General features: G+C 36.2%; 1 protein-coding gene across 1 annotated transcript in view; it reads right to left on the reverse strand.

The window, feature by feature from the left end:
• The window catches only part of CCDC83 (coiled-coil domain containing 83), a 74,032-nt gene that overhangs the window by 52,601 nt on the left and 791 nt on the right, over positions 1–20,640 (reverse strand). Inside the window, exons 2-4 of the mRNA XM_007490855.3 lie at positions 11,895–11,993; positions 9,348–9,466; positions 4,678–4,762 (exon numbers count right to left, since the gene is read on the reverse strand). Of these exons, the coding sequence (XP_007490917.2) occupies positions 4,678–4,762; positions 9,348–9,424 (162 nt within the window). The 5' untranslated portion in view covers positions 9,425–9,466; positions 11,895–11,993. The remainder of the gene's footprint in view (positions 1–4,677; positions 4,763–9,347; positions 9,467–11,894; positions 11,994–20,640) is intronic.

A 20,640-nucleotide genomic window follows, 5' to 3' on the forward strand; every position in this document is an offset into this window, starting at 1 on the left:
TATAGCTGTTAAGCTTTTATTTTTCTAAAGGCTTAAGTTTTTACTTCATGTTGTAAAGATGAACCATTTAAATAAATTCCATTACTTTTTAGAAAAAAATATAAGGATAGTCTCAGAAAAAGCTGAGAAGACCTATGTGAATAGATGCAAAATGAGATAAGCAGAACCAGGAGAACATTCTTAGATGTGTGATCCTAGGCAAGTCACTTAACTCCCACTGTTTAGCTCTTATTGACCTGCCTTGGAACAACTACTTAGTATTGATTCTAAGACAGAAGATAAGGATTTTTTTTTTAAGTGGAAGAATCAACAAGGAGAAATTCTATCCACTAACCAGGGGGAACTGATTGCAGGGATGGAAATGATAGGAACCTCCTGACAAGAGAGGGAGAGTTTGTGACAGAATAGAGGAAATCCAGGCATAGTCTTGTATGCAACCTAGATTTTAGGAAAGTGGACTTCAAAGGATTCAGAGAAAGATAGGCAGGACCCTACAGATGATAATGCTATGGTGGGATTTGGCCAAAGATGCACTAGAGATACTCAGAAATGAAATTCTGAAGAAGTAAAAATAAACAGTTCTAATGAGAAGGGAAAATGTGACTTGTCTACAGAGACTGATATGTATGCACAGGTAACTAAGCAACTAATTTAACTGTTTTTTTAATCCCTTATCTTCTGTCCTAGAATCAATACTATGTATTGGTGCCAAGGCAGAAGAGCAGTAAAGGCTAAGCAATTAGGGTTAAGTGACTTGCCCAAGGTCACACAGCTCGGAAGTGTCTGAGGCCAGATTTGAACCACCTAGCTGCTCCCAAGTTAACTTTTAAAAAGAAATGTACAGAAGATGAAAGTAAAGTCAGGAAAGAGAAATAGTATGATCATATTAAAAGATGTCAAGAATGCTAAAGCACAAAACAAGGTGAGATTGATGAGGAAAGGTAAGAACAACTAAAAAGTTGGGCTTTTAAAAAAGTTCTCCTGGGAGAAAAAGGATAAAAAAGGATAGGTCCTTTGCTTAGCCTAGATGTATCACTATAATTGATAACAAAAGAAGAGCCAAAATGTTTAATCATTTTGCTCTTATTTTCTCTGACAAGGAGAATGACCTGTACCCCAGAAAAGTCAGGGGAAAAAACAAAAGCCTACAATTTACTCACAAGGGAGTATAGTAAGACAGCATCTGATTGCTCTTGATGAATTCAAGTCAACTCATCCAAATGAACTACTTTGCTTAGAGAATTGACAGATATGTTTGTTATGCCACTATGGTTGATATTTGAAAGATCATGGAGAATGGGAAAGGTACAACAAGATTAGAGGAGGGTTAATGTCCTGATTTTAAAAACAAAATTTGGGCAGGGCAGAGAATGGGGTATGTGAACTATTAATAAGCTTGACTTCAATTCCTAGGAAATTTCTTGAGGGGATGGATATTTAAAGAAATGTTTGGCGAACATCAAGAAAGGGCAATGGATTCATCAAAGACAAGTCATGCCACACTATCCTCGTTTCTCTTTTTAACAGCATCATTAAGCTAGTAGATGAAGAAAATGCCTTGGATAGAGTTTACACTGATGTCGAGAAAGCTTTCGATGCAGAATCTCATGCCATTCTTGAAGAGAAGTTGGAGAACTGTGGACCAGATGAAAATTCAATTTGATGCATTCAGATTTAATTAGATGGCTAGAGGCAAAGGCTAAATCATGACTTAATGTCAACATGGCAGGAGGTCTCTAAGGGCCAGTATTTGGACCTGGTTTTATCACTGAGTTAGATAAAGGGATAGATGACATGTTCCTCAGTTTTTAGGAAACACAGGGATGTGAAGGATAGTTAATTAATGAGAGAGTTAGTATCCCAAAACATAGGTCTTTAAATTAAGTTATTTAGGTCATCTAATAGGATGAAATTCAGTAGGAAAACTATAAAGTCTTATGCTTTGCTATATGAAAATTAACTTTACAAGTACAAAATGGGGGGGGGTGCATAGTTAGAAAGCAGAGTGAATAATCAATTGCAGAAACTATTGTAGAAAGGCTCAACAAGAATCTGAAAAAAGTAGACCTGATCACACTAGGAAACACACACAGAGATCTTACATGGAAGCCTGAATTATGCTTGCCCCTACCAACTTAAAGGACTGGGAGTCATAGCCACAATTACCTGTGTGGAGATAAATTATTAAAACATATAAAAGAACTAACTAGGTTCAGTGAATGATTTCACTTGTGCTTATGATTAAAGAGGCTAAGAAACAGCAAAGTCATAACTACAAAACTGTCTTAAAGCCAACATCCAGAATAAGAGGAGTCAGGGATAAGGGAAGGCTTGTCAGGCAGTCTGATGTCTCCTCCCCTGTCCCACTTGACACTGGGGCTTAAATCGACACCTGCAAAAGAGAGCAGTCCACTGACCTCATGCTGCCATCAGGGGAGCATCTCCTGGGGCCAGAGACCAACATTCCCATAGGAGTAGTGGAAAAGGCCAGAGAAGGAATACAATTGGAGATAGCTCCAAGAAATCTCAGGTCTAATGTGCTTCTGGCCCCTCTGGTCCAACAACGTGTGGAACAAGAAGTTCAGTTCTGGGCACCACATTTTAGGAAAGACATTGATTTAGCATATCCAAAGGAGGGTGACCAAGGTAGCAGAAGACCCCCAAATCATGTATCATGTTCAATTTAAAATTTCTATTATGAAGGAAAATCATAATAGTATAAGACCTTTGCTGACCTCTCTCCAAAGTGTCAAGCCCATCACTCCTTTGCACACACAGTAGTAGCCCCAAGGACATACACAGTGTTGGCTCAGAGGTCTCTCAGTCAATCATAAGTCATGATTCCCTCAGCATAAGAAGTAGACATGTCACAAGGCTACCTTCAGGGAATTATATTTGTTCTGGTTGCAAGCAGGGTCCTATAGATGTCTTAATTTTAAAATATTAGTTGTATTTGTTATTCAGGGTGTCCCCAAAGTCTTAAGTGGTTGTAAGCTATTAGTTATGACTGCATTATGAACTGATCTGGATCAATCAAAGTTTTAAGTGATTAATAACTTACAACCAAATTAAGACTTTGGGGACACACTACCTATCAGACTCAGGTATTAAAACTGCATTAAAACTTTTGGGATATCCTGTATATGAGAAGTGAGAGTCAAATATTTGAAGAAATTAGAAAATAAATGTAAATAAATCTTCCGGTGATTCAGATTGATATAAAAATAAGACTCAATCAGATCAATCTTAATTGATGAATTTATTAACCAAATTTGGTCTTCAGCCTTGAAATTATTATTATTATTTAACCATTATGTTCCATGTTAGATTCAATACTGTGTATTGGTTCCAAGGCAGAAGAGTGGTAAGGGCTGGGCAATGGGGTTTAAATGACTTGCCCAGAGTCACACCGCTAGGAAGTGTCTCTCCATCCACTTAACCATCTTCTAGCTCCCTACCTCCAACAAGTTAGTTTAGTCACTGTTAAGAAATGGTAGAGGTGGAGGCAAAGTATTGGTTCCAAGACAGAAGGTAAGAGTTTAAAAAAAAAAAGAAAAGAAATGTCAGAGTTTAGTGCTTGAGATATTTGACAGAATAAGTGTTCACAATTCTATATAAAGGGAAGCAACAGTAAAAATAAACTATTTGTCTTAGTTCTATAGATATTTTAAGAATTTCTATATATGGTCTTTTAAGAACCACTACATATTCCTTTGAGATTTAAAGAGACACGGATCTCCAAGTTTCACAAACCTGCCCAAAGGCTCCTTCTCCCCCAAAAGACTGAGCAGTGTGCATTTCATAGCCATCTTTATTCCTAGCAGCTCTTTTGAACTGGCTGGCTCAGTCCTGTATCTACAGCTTTTTCTTTGGTTTTACAATACAGCTTTGCTTCTTTTCACTCAGTTTTTGTGACTTTGCATTCATCCCATCTCCCTGCTTCCTAGTTTCTTATCGTATCAGGGCTAGGATGCCCTGAAGTGGCTCTGCTTCCCACTTTTCCTGCTGACTTTTTCTTTTTTCTTTTTTCCCCCCTTTCTTTTTCCCCTCTCTGCAGAAGGGACATCTATTTCAGACTGGTGAATTCTCCTATTGGCATGTGTAGGCAGAGACCGCTGCTACCCTCTGCTGGCCCTAATGTAACCTGCCAATTCCATGCTACCCAGTGGGACACTTGGAAGCCAGGATGTAGATCATGGTGCCATGATGATCCCCATTCATTGTACCACTTTATCAAGACCTTCCAGTCCAGTTTGTCAGCGATCACATGAAGGACTTTTAAAACATGTTTTTAAAAAAACAAATTTGAAAACAAACCAGAATCAAGTGCAAAAAGATCTACAAATCAATTTACTGTAATGATAAAGACTTCTCTACCATTGGTAGAGTTCAGAACTGCTCTAGGTTCAGGGTTTTACATCTTAAGTCTAAAATACAATGTCTCCATTTACCAAATAACATATGATTTTAAAATTGACTTATTTTTAATATTTTTGTAGTGGGAAAAGGGATCAATTTCCATCTCAAATATATGAGGGAACAAGTAAGTGGGAAACAAATAATTAAGTACCAAAAATTTAGATAATTTCTTAAAGTATATTTGATAACAATGGAATTTGCCATTTAAGAAAACTAACTGTATTTAATGAAAAGATGGGATCTCAGTGCACAACTTACCCGTTCTTGAAACTTATTATTTTTATCCCTAAGTCTTCTTACTTGAACCATAAGCCTCTCTATTGCATCTCCTTTTACTTCACAGCTGAGGATAAACAAAGATGAAATGATATTTCAGAAACATTTCCTTAGAACACAGTTAACAGAGACACAAAGGAATAATTTAAAAACAAAATGAAAATCATAGTGCCACAATGGACAGAGCTGCTTATCCAGGCCTGGGTTCAAATGTGACCTCAGACAGTTCCTAGCTGTGTGACCCTGGGCAAGTCACTTAACCCCCATTGCCTAGCCCTTGCCTTTTGTCTTAAGAGTTGTTAATAAGTCAGAAAGTGAGGTTTTTTTAAAGCTCCCCCCCCCCCAAAAAAAGAAAAAGAAAACAAAATGGGGGCAGCTAGGTGGTTTAGTGATTAGAGAGCCAAGTCTAGAAATAGGAGGTCTTAGGTTCAAATCTGGCCTTAGACACATCCTAACTATGTGATCCTAAGCAAGACATTTAACTCCAGTTGCCCAGCCATTACTGCTCTTCTGTCTTGGGTTCAACACTTGATTTCAAGACAGAAATTAAGGGTTTTTTTAAAAGCAAAAAACCCTAAGTGAATAATATTCAATAGTCATAAGAACCATGGAATGTATTATTAGGAAGAGTGGGAGGAAACAAGAGAAAGGGAACAAATATTTATTAAACTCCTACAATGTGCCAGGATTGTGCTATGAACTTTAAATATATCACAAATAAAGATAATATAAATAAAATATATATTTAATAAATGTAAATGTTAATATCATAGTTATATGTAAATATAATATATAATTATATAATAGAAATAATAGAAAACATGTTCTATGAAGAATATCTGAGAGGTTTGTTGAACTATGAGCTCAAAGCCAGCCAGTGTGGGAACATGGCAGTGAAAAGAATTAAGGTAACTTTTGGTTTTAGAGAGTCACAGGTTGTTGGAAAGTTGAAATGAGTTAATATTAATCAACTTGTTGTCCGGACATTTTTCAGTTGTGTCCAATTCAATGATTCTATTTGGGGTTTTCTTGGCAAAGATTCTGGAATAGTTTGCTGTTTCCTTCTCCAGTTCATTTTACAGATGAGGAAACTGAGGTAAACAGGTTAAGTGACTGGCCAAGGGTCACATAACTAGTAAGTGTCTGGGGTAAGATTTGAACTCAAGAAGATCAGCCTTTCTAACTCTAAGCCTGGTACTCTATTCACTTTGACATTTATCAGCAATTAGGAGGCCACTGAAATAGTCTAGACAAAAAATAATAAAGGTCTGAACTAAGAGAGGATCTATTGGATGAGGAAGCATGAGGGTTTGGGAACAATACCAATATGAACTTGAAATGCTGAAAAAATTGTGGTGACTTTAAGAGAAACTGGGAAGTTTGGGAAAGAATCTGGAAGCTGGGGGTGGGAGGGAATAATGAGTTTCAGATTTTTTTAAATTTTATTGATTTTATTTCATATTTTATTGATTTTGAACTTACTCTGGGATATCAAATTTGAAATGTTCAATAAGTAACTGGTTATGCTGGGCTGTTGCTAGGAGAGAGATTGGCTACATCTGTGACTTCTCTGCAAAAAGATGGTAAAACAACCTGTGGGGACTGATCGATTAAGAGGAAAAAAGGAAGTGAGGGAAGAAAAGAAGGCATCAGAGAGAGCTTTAGGAACACTCAGAGTTAAAGTTTATGGATACCAAGCTAGCAAAGGTGACTGAGGAATGCCAGCCAAACAGCAGAAACACCAGATTATAATGTGACAAAACAAAACAAAACAAAAACATAGAAGAGAAAGCTAGAAGGAAAGGGTGTTCAACGGTATCAAATACAGCAGGGAGCTCAAGAGAAATTATGAGAAAAGACCATCATCAGATAGACAAAATTAATAGATTGTTGACAATTTTGAAGAGATCAGAGAAAGATTTTCTGGGGAATGGCTTGTGGGCAATTTCAAGTTTAAGAGTTTAGGCTCAAAGGCAGCTAGGTGGCTTGTGGATAGAGCTCCAGACCTGGAGTCAGGAGAACCTGGGTTCAGCTTCAGACTCAGACACCTCCTAGTTGTCTGACCCCAAGCAAGTCACTTAACCCCAATTGCCTGGCCCTTTGCTGCTCTTCTGACTTAGAACTGATATACTTAGCTTTGATTCTAAGACAGAAGGTGGGGATTTTAAAAAAATTTAGGATCAGACCTTATAAAGAGATTTACTAATGCCATGTGTTCCTTGGAGAAAGAAGAAGATAACTCCTATTGCTATGTGCAGCATCTTACTTGGAAAGCAAAGTCAGTGAGTTACTAGGTCAGGGCCAGTCTGATTAGAAGAGTGTCACTTGTTCCTTATCCCCAAAGTATGTTATCTTCCTAAATGGTCTAGAACACAAGGTGGCACTATGAGTCTGGAAGGAGTTATATATGCCTAGGAGAGAAAGATTTCACCGGAATGGCAAGATGTTGGTCCAACTGCAATCTCAAATCAGTATCCTTCCTTGCTGAAGGAGCTAACAAGGCTATTTGAGTGTTCAGTTATTATCTCTTTCAGTTGGTTTTGCCATGCTTTTCTATGGGATGAAATGAAGACTACATTGGACTGGTTAATTATTTGGTACTTTGGGTGCTTATAAATGACCTGGGTGTCCTTTTACCCATATTTAAGAAACTATAATTGATTATTGTCTTGAATATATAAGGAGATTTTTTCTGGTGTTGGACCAAGCAGAATTAATAAGTCAAAGAATTAATAGTCTCCTAGAATCAAACACAATCAGTGTGAATTCAGATTCTTGGGGGTCCTAGGTCCATTAATGGATTATAGCTGCCTTTGAATCTTCAATACCTAATGCACAGTCTTGCACAGAGTAATTATTTTTTTTTAAACCCTTACCTTCCGTCTTGGAGTCAATACTGTGTATTGACTCCAAGGCACAAGAGCGGTAAGGGCTAGGCAATGGGGGTCAAGTGACTTGCCCAGGGTCACACAGCTGGGAAGTGTCTGAGGCCAGATTTGAACCTAGGACCTTCCATCTCTAGGCCTGGCTCTCAATCCACTGAGCTACCCAGCTGCCCCCCAGAGTAATTATTTTACAAAGATTTTGTGTTAACTTTCTATGGATATGTGGTCTCTTCCCAAAACCCCAATAGAATATAAACTTCTTGAACCAGGAGAACATTGTACACAGAGACTAATACACTGTGGTATAATCGAACGTAATGGACTTCTCCATTAGTGGCGGTGTAATGTCCCTGAACAACTTTCAGGGATCCAGGAGAAAAAAAAAACACCATTCATAAGCAAAGGATAAACTATGGGAGTGGAAACACCGAGAAAAAGCAACTGCCTGAATACAGAGGTTGAGGGGACATGACAGAGGATAGACTTTAAATGAACACTCTAATGCAAATACTATCAACAAAGCAATGGGTTCAAATCAAGAAAACATCTAATGCCCAGTGGACTTACGCGTCGGCTATGGGGGGTGGGGGGGAGGAAAAGAAAATGATCTATGTCTTTAACGAATAATGCTTGGAAATGATCAAATAAAATATATTAAATAGAATATAAACTTCTTGAGGGAGGCGACTATTTTATTTTTGCCTTTCTGACCTCAGGAATTAGCAGAGAGCTTGGCACATAGTAGGTGAAACTTAACAAATACTTGTTGAATGAATGAAGAGAAGACATTTTTTAAACATACATTGAATCACATTAAATTCTTTTGGGAAAGTGTTTCTCTGTGTCTATTGACAGATACATAGATTGTTCAAATTGTTCCTACTTAGCCAAAGACATCTAGATTACTAATGAAAAGTACGCCATCTAGTGGAAGCTTCTCAAAATAGATGATCCTGAGAGTTTTCTGAGAGGAACTATCCAGTTAATTCAAATGCTATATGGTGACAGCCTAACACCAATAATAGCTAACGTTTATAAAGCACATACTGTGTGCAAGGCACTGTCTAACCATTTTATAATTAACTATCTCATTTGATCCACACACCTATACTGGAGGTAGTTGCTATTATTATCTCCATTTCACAGATAGAAAACTGAAGCAAACAAGAATTAAGTGACTTATCCAGGATCACCTAGCTAGTTATGTGTCTGAGGCTGGATTTGAATATAGATCCTCCTGACTTTGCCCAGTAGCCTATTTACTATGCCAAATAGCTGCTCCCTAAAATAGCATACCTAACAGGTGATGTTAAACTAAACACACTTTATCTTTAGTTACTATAGTAGTTACATAGAAATAAAATCAGCTCTCAATCTGCTTCCAAACTATTGTATTTTATCTCAAAAATTGCATATTCTCCCCAAATAATAACAAAACCTCTCTCTCTCTTTCTCTGTTTCTTTGTCTATCTATCTCTGTCTCACCCCTTCTCCCTCCCCCATCTCCTTCCTAATGGGATCAATCTGAATTAGTGGAGGCAATAACCATACCAATAAAAACTGGGATTCTTTAAATATTGAAATAACAGGCATCCATATTCATTCAATCAAATAAAACATCCTCACAAGTTTACAGAAGTTTGATTTGCATAAAGAGACTAGGATCAGGAAATTTGTCCTTTCATGGTCCATGGGTTTCAAAATGATTGGTTAAAAAAAAACACTAATGACAATAATGAACAGTTCCAATTCAAAATTCAAACTTACAAATATTCTAGCAGTGCTTGGCTGACAGGAGGCTTACTCTCTTCTTCTACAACTTCTTTTTTCTTCTTTTTCACCATATTTTTTCCTTGTATTGATATTTTAACTACTAATAAATGCAGCTAACAGAAACAGGAAATATTAATAATGATTATCATATATAACAGGTTATTTCCTTCATTCTTGTAAACCAATGATTTTCAAAATGCCTACAGACTCATGGGGGTTCTTTTTTTGTCATCCCTTCATTTAAACATTTTTAAAATCATATTTTATTTTTCACCAATTACATTTTAAAACTGTTTTTAACATTCATTTAAAAAAATTTGAGCTTGGGGGCAGCTGGGTGGCTCAGTGGATTGAGAGCCAGGCCTAGAGACAGGAGGCCCTAGGTTCAAATCTGGCCTCAGACATTTCCCAGCTATGTGGCCCTGGGCAAGTCACTTGACCCCCATTGCCTAGCCCTTACCACTCTTCTGCCTTGGGACCAATACACAGTATTGATTCCAAGATGGAAGGCAAGGGTTTAAAAAATTTTTTTTGAACTCCAGATTCTTTCCTTCCCTCCCACCCTTCCTCCCTTCCTTTCACAGCTCTCCCCTCCCTGTGACAATAAGCAGTCTCTTTGGTGGGGAGGGGTCTTTAAACTGTTTCAGGGAGTCTCTGAGATCAAAATTATATTCATAATAATACTAAAACATTATTTTCTTATTAAAGTATTTCTCCATTTTCTATCTACATATTTATATGAGTCTAGATTTTCCTATTAGAAGTACTCCTTCCTTTCCTAACTACATATCTGTGAAAGTCCAAATTTCCTTCATATTTCAACCAAAACAATAGATTACAAGAGACTAAATGCAGAAACAGTTGTAAGAATTCAAATGACGTCTTTTAAAATAGACATTAAAGTTCTTGCTTCAGCAATACATATTCTAAACTGGACATAAAGATTTGCCAAAATATAGAAAACAGTGACACTCTTGTCACTAAAATCTTTTTTAGAAAATTTAGTTATTTTTGTGAAATTCTATTTATGCTAATATAATGGATTTATCATTATTTTAAATTAATAAATATTTAGAAATTTTATTAGCCTCTAACTGTAAACATCAATAGATGTAATGCACATAATCATAAGCTCTTTTGAGATCCTTAGTAATTTTTAAGAGTATAAAAGGATTTTGAGGCTCAAAAGTTTGAGAATTAGTTATAGGGATATCTGTTATAGGTGTCTTTGTAATTGTGCTAATTTTATAGAATTTGTAAGACTGTAATGTAGTGAAAAGAGGGTTTGACTTGAATACACAAGTCAGAAGAGACCTGGTGTTGAATTTCACATTTGATTCTCACTAACTGAATGATCAACCAATGGGTAAGTCATGATGTCTCTGAATTTGTTTTTTTTTTTTATGAAATGGAGAAAATAATAGCTACAGAATCTACCTTATTGTGATTTTTTAAAGTATCAAATAAGTTAAGTTATTTAGAACATTTATAAACTTTAAAGTATTATCAAATTCTAGTTATCTTAATAAATAATAATTGCTTTTGATAAGCATCTAATAGTTTTCCATACACATTTTCCTCTTCTCATATAATATGGAAAATGGATATCAATTCCAGTTTCAAAATACCAAGAGCAAACAAGCCCTTTCACTTACAGAAGCTATGGAAGAAAACTCTGTATTCCATATTGTAGGTACAAGTCTAATAATAAATAGTGTGTATACATATACACATATATGCAGACACACATATATATTTAAATTTGAGATAAAGTAGATGCAATATAACTTTGGAGGGGAAGAAACATCTGAGTCTTGAAGGAATCCAGGGAGTCCAAGAAGGAGAGGGTTCTAGGAATGTAAGAAAACCACTGAAAAGATTCAGGTGAGACATGGAGTTTCATGTGGGTGGAATAGCAAGTTGACTAATTTGATTGGGCCATATGTGTGTAGAGGGGAGTAATGTGAGAGATAGGAAGGGCCAGGTTGCATAAGGCCTTATATGCTGAACAAAATAATTTGTATTTGACCCTAGAAGTAAAAGTGGGTCAGTGACCAATGTCTCTGATGACTATTGACACAAAAATTCTGAATAAAACATTAACAAATAGGCAACAATAACAGATTTGAGAGATTATGCAACTATGATCATCTTGGATTTATACCAGGAATTAAAATCTGGTTCAATATAAGGAAGATTCTATATATACATATATAATTCTAATAATAAAAATCACAAAATTATATCAATAGATACAGAAAAGACTTCTGAAAAAATCTAACATTGTTTCTTATGAAAATACCAGAAAGCTAGGAATAAAAGTGGGCTTTTCCTTAATATGAAAATAGCATCTATCCAAAACCAAGAGCAAATATCATATGTAATGAAGAAAGTTAGAGATCTTTCCAACAAGATCAGGGGAAAAGCAAGGATGCCCATCATTATTATTACTATTTAACATAGCTTTAGAAATATTAGTTATAACAATAAGATCAGAAAGAGAAATTAAAGGAATAAATGTGGGCAAAGAAGAAACAAAACCGGTTTTTTGCAGTTAGATGATGGTCTAGTTAGAAAGTTGCAGGATGTAAAACCAATCCACAGAACTCATCAGCATTCTTATATGTGACCAATAAAATCCTAGAGGAGAGAGAAAGAGACATTTTATTCAAAATAACTACAGAAATTTAAAAATATTTTGGAGTCTTTCTATTAAGACATACCCAGGAATTACATATAGCCAACTTCAAACCACTATGAAAATAAGGAGGCACACATAATTGGAGAAATATTTTGTTCACAGATAGATTGTGCCAACATAAGAAATATGATAGTACTACATCAATTAATTTATTTAAAGGAATACTGATCAAACTCCCAATGGACAATTTTATGGAGCTAAAAAAATTAATAAAATCATTTGGAGGAACAAAAGATCAAGAATCTCAAGTAATATAATGGGTTAAAAATGGAGAAAAAAGAGGACCTATCAGTTCCAGATCTCAAATTATATTACATTGAAGTAAGAATAACAGTGCTAGTTAAAAATAGAGAGGATTATCAGTGGGACATATTGAACATACATCCTACAGGGGGAAAAAACCATCATAGTAGTATAGTGCTCAATACAAAAGTAAAGTGCTCATAGTATAGTGCTGGTTTATATATACATATATATATATATGTATATATATATGTGTGTGTGTGTATATATATACATATACATATATACATATATATATATAAATGCTGGTGGTGGTGAAGGTAGTCCTGTTCTGTGAGGATGTCTCCATTAATACAGTGAATAAGCTCCTATTTTATTCATAACCTCATATTTTATATTCTACATAAATCTATATAAATCTATAGGCTGTCCCATTACTTAGTTCAATCAGCCAAACACCTAAAGTATTAGATACCAGTTTAAAATATATTTTATTAGTTTTATGTAAAATGTCTGGCTATGATTTTATGTGAAAGTTCTGATACCAATTGTAATGAATTCAAATTTATGTAAGCAATAAAGAAGCAATTAGTAGATACTGGAAAAGTATTTTGTGAAAAGCTGTATTTATTATAACAGGACTGTGACAAAGAACCATTGGGATTGAGTCATTCTCCCAATCTATTTATAATTTAATAAAGTTTTAACCACTCAGTTATCTGTAAAGTTGGAAGCAGTGTACCATTTTGCAATAAAATGTACATTTGTTTGACAAATAAAAAAATCCAGAGATCCTGGGTCATGAGGTAAGGACTCACTATTTAGCAAAAAACTATCAGGAATACTGGAAAGTAACCTGGCAGAAAGTAGGTACTGAACAACAAATGCACACCATATAACAAGAAAAACACATATATAACAGATATAAAAGGCAATGTCATAAGAATATTAGATAAGCAGCAAAGAAAAATATATTTTTGAACTCTGGATGGGGATGAGTTCATTAGCAAAGGAGGATAGAGAGGATTACAGAAGACAAAATGGACAATTTGATTACATAAAACAATTTTACACAAACAAATCCAGTACCATTAAAATTAGATGGAAAATAGTTGACTGGGGGGGAAAAACCTTGATTCTAAAATACAGATTCCATTTCCAAAAATATAAGGAAAAATGAGAACCATTCAATAGTAAATACTAGGATATGAATGGGCAGTTTTCAGAGAATGAAATCCAAGCTATCAACAATCATACAAAAAAATTCTCCAAATCACTAAGAATGAAAGAAATGCACATTTAAAGAAACACCAAGGTCAGAGTTCTAAACTTTTCAAAGATGACAAAAGAGAAAAATAACAAATGTTGAGAGGGACTTCAGGAACAGTCCCACAAATGCATTGTTGGTAGAATTATAAATTGGTCCAGACATTCTAAAAGGCAATTTAGAATTATTGCAACCAAACTATGCATATTTGACCCAATGATACTACTACTGCTTCAAAGAGAACAAAGAGGAAAGGGACCCATGTCTTACCCAAACATGTCTAAGCTGAAGCTTCAGGGGCAAATTCAGGTGGTATTGAAAATGCAGGACTAGAATTCTGGGAGAAAATAGGGACAGAACTCCAAATTTTGGAGTTCATTCATTGTGATGTGATATTTGAAACCATGGGAATGGATGAGATTGGTAAGGGAGAAAGACAGTATATTTCAAGAGGATCAATAACAGAATTAACCAAAGCAGCTCTTAATGGCCCTAAAAGCAAACAAACTCCCATTTCTTCCTCTTCTAATAACCATGAATCAGAGGCTGGGAGGCTGGGAAGAAGGAGGAGAAACCTTCCTCTTCTACAACTCCCTAATCTCAGCCCTATCCCCCTCACCAATACAACCCTCTGCCTCCTAGTTGCCTTTGTCTTCTCTTTCCCTAGTGCCCCCAGAAATCCTGATTCTATTTTAAACAAACCATCCTTCATTGAATCTTCTGACATTCACAGACCTTCATTTCCTATCTCCCCACCCACCCACCCACAAGCCACTTCATCCCTGGTTACCCTACACAGAAATGGGCGCACATTCTCTCATCAATCAATCAACACATATTTATTAAGGGTCGACTATATGTCAGGATGTCAGGCACTATGCTAGGCAAAAATGAAACAGTCCCTGCCTGAAGGAGCTTCCATTCTCTCAAGGAGAGGAACATACACACAATGAAGTGTATATATGGGCAACAAGAACTAAAAGTGAGGCTAATGAGGAAATGTTTCACGTAGGATGTGACATTTGGGCAGAGCTTTGAAGGAAAACAGGGATTCTAGGAGAAAGAGATGAGGGAGTATATTCAAGGTAAAGGGCAGAACCTATTGCAGGATAAAGAAGCAAGACTTAAAAGGCTAAGTGTGTGGAGCAGCCAGAGGACTAGTTTGGCTGAACTGAAGAATGACTGAAAGGAAGTCATGTATAATAAGACTAAAAAGGTAGGTTGGACACAAACTCTACTAGGGAGCCACTGGGAATTTATCAAGCAGGGGTGTGACAGTCAGACTGTGAATATCTTTGGAGACTTTGGAATATGGCTTTGGCAACTGTGAATGAAGGATTAGAGAAAAGAGATCACTGAGGCAGAAAGACAAATAATGAGCCCAGATGAGGAAGGATGAAGACCTGAATTAAGGTGGCACCCATGTCAGTGGAAAGGAGAGATGAGGGGACAGTGACAGAATGGGTCAGGAAGAGGAATGTGCACACTCCTTGCTTCCCACAGATACTTTTGGACAATTTGTCTCCATCATTTAGCAACTTTTGCTCCCTCGAGGTTCACTCATTTATGTTAACCTATCCAGATCATTGCTATGCTTAGAAAAAATGGAGAATTATGAGCTAGACTGCTCCAAATGATTAACTCTCCTTTCTGAAAGAATTTAATCCTTCAAAAGTACACATAGCTGTATATTAAAACATAATATTCCTCTAGATGATCAACCTCCTGAACTTGCATGACCAGGTACTATTCCTCCCTATCCTTTCCCTATAAATATTATCCATCTCTTTTCTTGTCCAGTTTTTTCCAATCATATGCAACTGTGACCCCTTTTGAGGTTTTCTTGGCAATGATACTGGAACTGTTTGGTTTTTTAGTTCTTTCTCCAGCTCATGTTATAGATGAGGAAACTGAGGCCAAAGGGTTAAGTGACTTGCCCAGGATCACACAATTGTAAGTGTCTGAGGTCAAATTTGAACTCAAGAAGAGTTTTCCTGAGGCAGATCTGGCACTCTATCCACTGTGCTACCTCAATATCCTTATTAGACTATAAATTCCTTGAGGGCAGAAACTGAATTTGATTTTGAATTTATATCCCTAGGGCTTACTTAGTACAAAATGGCATTTTTTGGTTCATTAATTAATTATTTTATTCAAAAATTTTAAGGAGAATGTTCAACAGCCCTAGGCCAAGTATATATCACTAGAGCAGTGGAAACCTCTTTCAAATTGACTTTGAACATTTAAAACTGCTCATTAGGTGTGACTATTTAACCAATTTGGAATCCATCCAAATTGTTCTATTGTCTAGCTCATAATTCTTCATCCTTTAAAAACCCTTACCTTCCATCTTGGAATCAATACTGTGTATTATTGGTTCCAAGGCAGAAGAGTGATAAGGGCTAGGCAATGGGGGTAAAGTGACTTGCCAAGAGTCACACAGCTAGGAAGTGTCTAAGGTAACATTTGAACCCAGGACCTTCTGTCTCTAGATCTGGTTCTTAATCCACTGAGCCACCCAGCTTCCCCTCCAAATATTTTTAATATATACTACTTTTCTGACATTCTGGGAATACATCCAGCAGAGGAATAACTGGAGCAAAGGGTATGGATACTTTAGCCTTTTTTTTTTAAACATCATTCAATTTTTTCACAGAATGACTGGAACAACAATCTATCAGCAGGCCATATATTTTTGTAGTATCTCCACACTTTTCCATCCTTTATCATCTTTGCCTACTTGCTTCACTAAAGGTGAAACATTAGAGTTATTTTCATTTGTATTCTCTCATTATTGGTGAACGGAGCCTTTTCCCAAATATTGTTCACAGTTTAAAATTCTTTTGAGAATTGTTTGATTATAGGTATCCTTTGATATCAATTGGGAAATGGCTCTTGGTTTTATATATTTGTGTTAATTCCTATATATCTTGGATAACAGAGTTATCAGAGATATTTGATGTGAAATTTTTTTCCTATTCAAAGCTAAGAAAAACCATGTGTGTTTGACCAGATCTATTTTTTTTATCGTCATATATTTAGCTGCTAGTTAGACCTACACTTTGCGAAAACTCTATCCCTAATGTAAGAAATGTTTGCATTATGTGAAGTTTATTGTTATATCTTTGCTTGCTGGTTAAAAGTTTAGTAATTTTTTCTATCTATAACATCCCAAGTACTGTGAGAAGTCATACCCTACAGGCTTCCCATTCTAGAATAATAGCCATCTCTAACAAAACAAAGCATACTGATTCCTTAGTAATTTCTGAACTAATATTTGCGCATTGTTCTACTTAACTCTGGAAAACTACCAATAACTTGCTTAATTTTTCTCATGGATATAGCTCTAAAGTTCTTCAATGACTGCATCAGGGGCTTAGAGAAGGTTCTGAAGGACACTTGTGTAGCAGTAAATCTTTTCTATGTGCATGAAATGTGCCTACAGGTAGTTAGGTGAGACAGTGGATAGAGTGCTGGGTCTGAAGTCAGGAAGACTAGAGTGTGATACTGGAGAAGTCATCTAGCCTTCATTTTCCTCAGTTTCTTCATATGTAAAATGGGGTAGTAATAGTACCTACCATTCACGGTTTGTAAGGATCAACTGAAATAATACTTGTGAAGTGCTTAGCACAATACCTGACACAAAGTAAGTGCCGTATAAAGCTTAGCTATTGTTATCATTATTATGATGATGAAAAAATGTGTCATATCAGGGCATCTGTCTCTTATATGAGCAAAGTTTCTGCGCAAAGGTTAGCAACAACGTATTAATGATTAAATCCAAAGGCTTTTCCTCAGTTTTCCTCCTTCCTTGACAGCATTGTTAACCCCTCATAGTATATGCTCTCACCTCCTTTGTCTTCCTTAACTGTTCCTTACTTGTTCCTCCTTCTACTTTCTTTAGTCCTTCTCATTCATTCATTCATTCATTCATTCTCTCTCTCTTCCCCCTTCTTCCCCCCCCCCCAAACCCTTATCTTCCATCTTAGAATCAATACTGTGTATTGGTTCCAAGCCATAAAAGTGGTAAGGGATAGGATAGGCAATTGGGATTAAGTGACTTTCCCAGGGTCATTGGGAAATGCTTGAGGTCAAATTTGAATCCATGACTTCCCATCTCCAAACTTGGCTCTCTATCCACTGAACCACCCAGCTGCCCTTTCTCAGTCTTTTTTGCTTGACTATTATCTGTCCAGTCAGCTAAGAGTAGTTACTCTCAAAGTTCTGCCCTGGGTTCTCTTCAGTTTCTATACTTTCCTCTTTGATGATCTCATCCACTCCCATGGGTTCAATTATTTTCTCTCTGAAGATGATTCTCAAACCTATGTATCCAGGTCTAATCTCTCTCTTGAGCAACTAGTACACATCTCCAGTTATCTGCTATCCTCATTTATATTGTCATTCCATCAATACCATGGACAAAATGGAATTTACCATTTTCTCCATCAAATCTTTGAATTCTCTGAATTCTACCTATTTTGTTGACTTAAGGATAGGTGATCACTATCCTTATAGCTGCAGAGGCTGAAAATCTCAGAATCTTCCCCTCTCTCCTTAAATATCCAATTAATTACCCAATCTTATAAATCTTACCCATAAAACATTTCTCATATTTATCCTCTTCTCTCCACTCACACAACTACCAACCTAGTTCAAGTCTTCATCACTTCTCACCTGGACTATGAATAAAAAGATATTTTCCAAGTGTTTATTATGTGCTAAGCAAAGTGCTAGGTGCTGGAGACCCAAAGACAAAAAGTGGTCCTTGCCCTTAAGGAAACTCCATTTTATCTAGAGAATGAATGTGTCCAAATAAAAATATAAAAAATAAATACAAGGCCATTTTGAAAGCTGGTTTTTTTATATAAAGGTTTAGATGGCAATATATATCAACTGCGACTATAAATGCTTACTAAAGCTTGTTGAGAGCATAAATGACTGAGATACTTATTGGTTATGTTTTAGAGAGAGATTTTTTTTTAGGTAAGAATTAGGTTAGATGCCCAAGATCCATTTCAACTTTTAGATGTTTTAAGTTGTGTTTCTTTGCTTTCTGTCTTTCATCTCTCCAATTTGTCTTCCATATTTGCCAAAATAATCTTCTTTAGCTCAATTGAGACCACATTACTCTCATTTTCAAAAATCTTTAGCAGCTCTCTTTTGTGTCTAGCATAAAATACAAAATCCTTACTTTTCTGGATGCTAGCCAGTCTTGCTTCAAATGACTTAATTCGCAATTATTTTACATTACTCTCTCCCACTTTTGAATAGCTGTAGTTGTCAGGAAGTTTTCCCTTATATTAAGCAAGAATTCGCTTCTTTGTATCCTCTATCCATTAATCCTAAATCTCTTCTAGGAGGAATAAACAGAACAAATATAATATGTCTTTCAGATGATAGTCTTTCAAGTATGTAACAACAGAAAAAAAACACACAAAAGTAGATAAATAGGTAACTTTAGTGGGGAAAGCATTTGGAGCTGGATTTTGTTCAGTTATTGTTCAATTGTGTCCAACTCTTCATGGCCCCATTTGGGGTTTTCTTGGCAAAGATACTGGAGTAGTTTGCCATTTCCTTCTCCATCTCACTTTCCAGATGAGTTAACAGAAGCTAATAGGGTTAAGTGACTTGTTCAGGGACACACAGCTAGTAAGTATCTGAGGTCAAATTCAAACTCATATCTTTCTGACTCTACTCCTGGCACTCCATTTACTATACTACTTAGCTGCCCTGGAGAAAGGGACAGGGACAGGGAAGGCCAATGGTGGCCAAGAATTCTAAAAGGCCGATTTGAAGAGAGTGTTGCAGGTATAGAGAGCAGTCAGTTCAAAGGCACAGAGAAGAGCAGTGAGTGCAAGAAATACTAAGTAGGCTAGTAAGGCCAGACCATAAAGTGTGTAGAGAGAAATGATGTAGTAGAAGACTGGAAAGAGAAACAAGAATCATCAATTTAGATCTGAAAGAGACATTGAAGGCAATTCAATCCTATCCTGTCTTTTTATAGATGAAGAATTTCAGGAAGGTAAGCTGACAAAAATTGCAAGCAGATAGGAAGGAGTCAGGATGTCATAGCTTTGAGTGCCAAAAAAGAGTATATAGAGGTAAAAGGGAGTCACTGGAGTTTAATGAGTGTCAGGGGAAGGGAAGAAAGACAAGGTCAGAACAGTGCTATAGGAAAATAATTTAACCGCTATGGAGAGAACAGATTAGGACAAAGAGAACCTTGAGGAAGGGAGAAAAGTAGGAAGTTATAGGGTTACCAATTAGAAGATTATTACAATAATCCAGGCAAGAGTTGATAATGGCCTGAATTATAGCTGTGGCTGTGCTAGTGGACAGAAGGGACAAGACAGATGTAAAGAAATGGAAATTTGATAACTGATTGGCTATATGAGGTGAGTGAAAGTGAATAGATGAATATGTCACCATGGTTTTCTAATTTATTAGTATCTTTCCTAAAAGGGTGTCCAAACCTGAATATAGTGCTATAGGTATAATCTCGCCAAAGCAGAATAAAGCAGGATTCTAGTTCCCACTTCTCTTCCTCATTACTCCACCTTGTGCACATCACCAACTCAGTCTGATTTTTCCCATCTATAAAACAGGTGTCACAACACCTGTAATGTATACTTCAGAAGGTTATTTTAAGGATCAAATGAAATAATGTATATAAAAATGTGTTTAAATCCATAAAGTACCATACAAAAGTGAAATTATTATCATTTTCACCTGGAATGAGAAGAGCCAATAAGTAGGGTATAGGGGGAGGATTTGTCTTTTAAATTTTTGAAGAAAATATTTCACAAACTGTTATATTCATGTAAAATTAAATTAGAAAACTTGCTCTCCCCCTGACACTGATGGGTCCTATAATCTCACCTCTTACGGCTACATTTTTACTTCTTATTTGTCTCTGTCTATGCTCCTCAGTACTATCCTCTCTCTTTTTTCTTTAACATCCTCTACAGAAAATCTTTTTTTTTTTTAAGTGAAGCACAGAGTCTATGTTCAGAAACAAGTTCTCAAACTGGAGTCCTCCTATTTTTTTTTGGGTGGTCAGGGATAGATTTCAGGGG

This window comes from Monodelphis domestica, chromosome 4 (assembly GCF_027887165.1).
Source record: "Monodelphis domestica isolate mMonDom1 chromosome 4, mMonDom1.pri, whole genome shotgun sequence".
NCBI lineage: Eukaryota > Metazoa > Chordata > Mammalia > Didelphimorphia > Didelphidae > Monodelphis > Monodelphis domestica.